The following is a 5213-nucleotide window of genomic DNA, read 5'->3' as shown; positions in this document are numbered from 1 at the left end:
ATCCTCAGACACACCTCGACGCCTGACTCTTTGGACATATGACCAGTAGCTCCTCGGATGCACCAGGCTCCTCGGATGCACACCTGCCAGCCCCTCGGATGTGCACGGATCCTCGGACACGCAGCAGACCTCCTCGGATAAGCACCCCTCGATGTGCTTCCCTAAATATTCTCTTTGGGGAAGAATGACTCCTCGAATAAATTATTTTTCACAAAGTAATGCATGTATCTTTTGTTTTCATTTATTCATTTTCTGTTTGATTTACTCACCTCCCCTTATTTATTATTTTTTTCCTAGATGAATCGCTTCGGCTATAGGGGTGACAACCAGAAAAATTCCGACATCTCAACTCCCGCTTCAAGGGACACTTTTTCGAGTAGTGATTCTTCCTCCAAATCTCCTAGCAGACGAACTCTTGAGGGCCGTCTTCGTCGCCTTAAGAAAATCCTCCCGCGATCGGCTTTGTATTTTCTTCACGAAGATCAGTTTCTTAAACAACAACACAGCACCAACCAATGAGGGTAAAGAAATCTAACTGGCTTCCTCATGAACAAGATCCTCAGGTTGCTCGTAGAGCAACACAAAAGGTGGTAGACAGTGCACCCCATGTGGGAGATAATTTACTAGGAGAAGTCGAGACTGAAGCCTCTTCAAGTCCCGCGCAAGCTTGAAAAACTGGAAAATCCAGGAGAAAGAATACCCAAACATTCGCCACAGAAATTCAACAGATTGCATCATGTAGGCAGAGGAACAAAGAAAACACTGCGCCTTCCTGGTTTGTAGCTAAACCCTCTAAGCTACACTCTAAAATGTTCAACAAACATATCGAGGCTTTGGGGCTGGAAGGAGTGAATGCGATATGCCCACACCCGAACCAAAGAACTAACAATCCAAGTGGAGCCTACTGCGCCTAGTCAAAGTATCATATATATGCAGGAGCTACAATCCCCTTGAATCCTTTCTTCAGATCTATAGCAGATTATTTTTAACGTATCTCCCTTTCAGATTGCTTCGAATGGGATACAAGCCTTGTCTACCCTGTACATTCTCTACCACTTCCAGGGTTGGAACTTGCCTAGTCCTCATGAGGTACACTATTTATTTGATTTTATGACTAACCCCTGCCATAAGAACACAGGATTTTTCCACCTCTTCCATAGGCAAAAAGGGGTTAAGTACCTCCACGGTATAGCCCACAAATCAAATCTTGGGAAGTATTATACATACTTCCTCACTTCCGAGCAGGCAGAGAAGACCATTGCCGAGTAGGATGGATCTCTAAGAGAGTTGGCCGATGAGAACAAGAAACAAATCCAAACCAACAAGATGTTGACTGATCAGCTGGAGAAAATGACTCGTGAGAATGAGGAGCTGAAACGAGAAAAGGAAGCCGATCTTGCTCGCTATGAGGATATTTGTTTCAACTGCTTCTACCAGATGTGGAAGTTGAACAAGCCCCTCAACCTCGAATTTCTCTCAGAGGAGGCCAGGGCAGAAGAACTTGCCAAATGTGAGGCAAAGGCCGCTGAGGAGGCAGCCAATCCTGCTGGTGTTATGCCTTTTTCTCATGCTTTATTATTCCAACCAGAGGATGTCACCGATGCCGAGGATGGTGTTGATCAACCTGTAAACAACTTACTAGACCAGTGACCATACTCTAGCCGACCAAAGAGTCTCTTATCCGACTAGTAGACACTTATCTCAACTATCTTCTTATTATATTTTGCTCATACGGCCAAGTTGTTTGCATGTATACTTTACTTTTTTGACATAAAACATTTACAAGTTTTTTGTGAAATAGTAAAGCCACTCTGATATATGCCTTATATTTTCGCATGAGTACTTAGTTTTCTAACTTATAAATTCTAAACATTTCATAAGTCCCTGCTAAATATACTTTCTCACACTACTATTCCTCTAACATTTTATGAGCTTAATGTTTATTTCACACGAATATTTTCTTTTTAACTTGGTGGTATAAAATATGCCAAGTTACTTAAGCTTTGATAATCAAGTTAGATTAATGGCCCTTTTTTACTTCAAAAACTTACAAGTCAGCCTAAAAACAAATATCTTAATTCGTGCACTCATTGCATGTGTTGAATTAACTACCAGTATACCCCATGTGCCCCCCAAGTGATCGAGGGTTGTAAGATCCTCGGTCACTTGCTACTTGACCGGATCTGTTCAAGCAATTACTACTCGTAAAACACATTGAATATAAAGAAAACATCCAAACAGTTGAACACTGCCTGAATTTGCCGATTAGTTAAATACTGCTAAAAAAATATGCATATTTGGAATCGACCATGTTGCGCATAGTCTCTTTTATTACTCATCAATTTGAAAAAGGACAAAACATGTCTAGTAATGAGTCTCAAACAAACAAAAATTGTTTAAAAATAAACGACTGGTCAACAAATAACCAGATCATAAACATACTTAAATAACAAGTAAAACACTTGAAAATAAGCTACCACTGTACAAGTGATATTTTTTGATAATATTTCCTAAGGTGCTCGCCATTCCAGTACTTTTTGATCAACTCACCATTTAGCCTGGAAAGTTTGTAAGTGCCGGGCGGCAAGACTTGCTCGATCTGATACGGTCCTTCCCAATTTGGTCCTAGTACTCCAACTCTTGTGTCTTTGATGAACACTCTTCTGAGAACTAAATCTCCAACCTGGAACTTTCGATCTTTAACTCTGGAATTGAAATAACGGGCCACCTTTTATTGATGAGCAGCAACCCTTATGCTCGCCTTTTCTCGCTTTTCCTCAATAAAATCCAAAGATTCAGCCAGCAATTTATTATTTTTGTCGTGGTTGTAAGTGCTTCTTCGATGAGACGGAGGGTCGATCTCGACTGGTAGCATAGCTTCATAACCATATGCCAAGGAAAAAGGAGTATGGCCTGTCACCATCCGAGCAGTGGTCCTATACGACCAGAGAACTTCTGGTAACTCTTCCACCCAACACCCTTTAGCTTGTTCGAGACGTTTCTTAAGGGTGTCCTTTAATGTTTTATTCACGGCTTTCACCTGCCCATTTGCTTGTGGGTGAGCCACCGAGGAGAAGCTCTTTGTAATACCATGCCTAGCACAAAAATCAATAAATAGATCATTATCAAAATGTGTACCATTGTCAGACAATATCTTTTTCGGCAGTCCATAGCAACATATGATATTCTTCACCACAAAATATAACACCTTCTTTGATGTAATTGTGGCTAATGGTTCGGCTTTAGTCCACTTAGTAAAATAATCCACAGCAACAACTGCGAACTATACTCCTCCTTTCCCTTTAGGTATCCTTCCGATCAGATCAATGCCCCACACTGCAAAGGGCCCTGGGTATCTTAGAAAATCTCTGACACTTATCACATTTCTTCACATACTCCATGGAATCCTCATTCATCGTAGGCCAAAAAAATCCTTGTCGCTAAATCTTTTTAGAGAGACTTTGCACCGTAGCGTGATCTTCACAAAATCCCTCGTGTACTTCGGCTAATAAGTTCTTTGACTGGTCGAGTGTCACACACCTTATCAGTGGCATAGAGTACCCTCTTCTATATAACACCCCCTCTTTTATGACATATCGAGCAGCCTGTCTCATCGTCCTCTTGGCATCATTGCGGTTCTCTGCTAAAGTCCCTTGCTCGAGGTAAGTGATGATGGGTGTCATCCAAGTGTCAGCGACAACAATTGGCATTGCTTCCTGCTCGGTAATACTTAGACTTGCTAAGTATTCAACTAGTACTACATTCAAAGTGTCAGCATCCTTCGCACTAGCTAATTTTGCCAAGGCGTCTGCATTGGAGTTCTGTTCTCGTGGCACTAACTTGATCGTGTACTCTTCAAATTGTGCTAACAAGTCCTTATCTTTATTTAAGTATGCCACCATACGCAAACCTCTCACCTGATATTCTCCCAAAATCTGGTAAACCACTAACTGGGAATCACTATTAACTTCGATTGATCGGGCGTGGACATCCCTAGCCAAACGCAGTCCTGCTAACAGAGCCTCATATTCTGCCTCATTATTGAGGCGTTAAATCCAAATCGTAACGCGCAATGAATTCGATGTTGCTCTGGTGTGATTAATATAAGTTAGTCCCGTGCATGGTGCTCATTCAAAGATCCATCCACATAAAGCTGCCAGGTAGGGAAAACCTTTCTCTGCTTAGCTACGTTTTCTGTTTCGTTGGGAAGATCAAGAATTCTGGTGCATTCAGCAATGAAGTTTGCTAGAGCCTGCCCTTTGATGGCTGATCGGGGGTGATACTTAATCTTGAATTGGCCTAATTTGACAACCCATTTAAGTAAACGATGAGAAGTCTCTGGTTTCTGTAATACCTGGCATAAGGGCTGGTTGGTAAGGACCTTTATGGGATGTGCCTGGAAGTAAGGCCGTAACTTGTGAGATGCAAGCACCAAACAATACGCTAGCTTCTCAATCATCGGGTACCTCGACTCTGCTCCTACCAACCGTTTGCTGACGTAGTAGACCAGATGATGCACTTTATCTTCCTCTCGTACTAGAGCAACACTGACAGCATGCTCTGTGACTGCCAAATAAATGGGAAGGTCCCCTCCATCGATGGGCTTTGACAAAATGGGAGGCTGAGCCAAATGGATTTTTACGTCTTGGAATGCCCGCTCACATTTGTCTGTCCACTCAAACTTCTTACTTCCTCTTACCAAGTTAAAAACAGAACACACTTGTCCGTTGATTTGGAAACAAACCGACTTAGAGCAGCAATCCGCCCAGTCAAGCTCTGTAAATCTTTGGTTCTTGTAACGCCCCAACTCTAGGGACCGTTACGGTGTGCCTTGTAAACAGTGCTAAACTCGCTAATCGAGTTATTTGGCCAAAATCGTGAACTAAGTATGATTAGCGGTTTAGGGAATAAAAACTTTGGATAAGATGTAACGTTTCACTAGAACGTTTAGTATATACATTGGGATCCCAAAAATATAATTTTAAAGTCTACTACAAGAAAATATTTACAACAGGCCGTTCTAAGCGGCAAAACAGGGTTCAACCCTAGTTCCTCTTTAAACCTCGGCCATGGCGGACGAGCAGCTGCATATGTACACGTCATCACCTAAGCTCTCCAACTCAAGGATGGTCCAGCTTCCTTCTGCCTTTACCTGCACCACATAGCACCCGTGAGCCGAAGCCCAGCAAGAAAACACAATAAAGCATGATGTA

The 5213-nt window shown here is 42.2% G+C and overlaps 1 protein-coding gene across 1 annotated transcript; it reads right to left on the bottom strand.

Annotated features, from left to right (window-relative positions):
- Positions 1–2731: 2731 nt before the first annotated feature.
- Positions 2732–3710, bottom strand: LOC133814579 (uncharacterized). Its single transcript, XM_062247522.1, has 2 exons — positions 3541–3710; positions 2732–3095 (listed from the first exon to the last, which is right to left on the bottom strand). The coding sequence occupies exons 1-2, from the start codon at positions 3708–3710 to the stop codon at positions 2732–2734; spliced, it is 534 nt and encodes a 177-aa protein (XP_062103506.1).
- Positions 3711–5213: the final 1503 nt, after the last annotated feature.

Source organism: Humulus lupulus, chromosome 2, assembly GCF_963169125.1.
Source record: "Humulus lupulus chromosome 2, drHumLupu1.1, whole genome shotgun sequence".
Lineage (NCBI taxonomy): Eukaryota > Viridiplantae > Streptophyta > Magnoliopsida > Rosales > Cannabaceae > Humulus > Humulus lupulus.
The sequence above is the reverse complement of the archived record's forward strand: the minus strand, read 5'-3'. Positions and strand labels throughout refer to the sequence as shown.

Excerpts from the sequence above, each read along its gene's own strand:
- LOC133814579 (XM_062247522.1), bottom strand. The coding sequence starts at position 3,710 with ATGCCAATTGTTGTCGCTGACACTTGGATGACACCCATCATCACTTAC. Across the intron at positions 3,096-3,540 it reads TACTCTATGCCACTGATAAG|GCATGGTATTACAAAGAGCT; the intron begins GTGTGTGACACT and ends TTTTTGTGCTAG.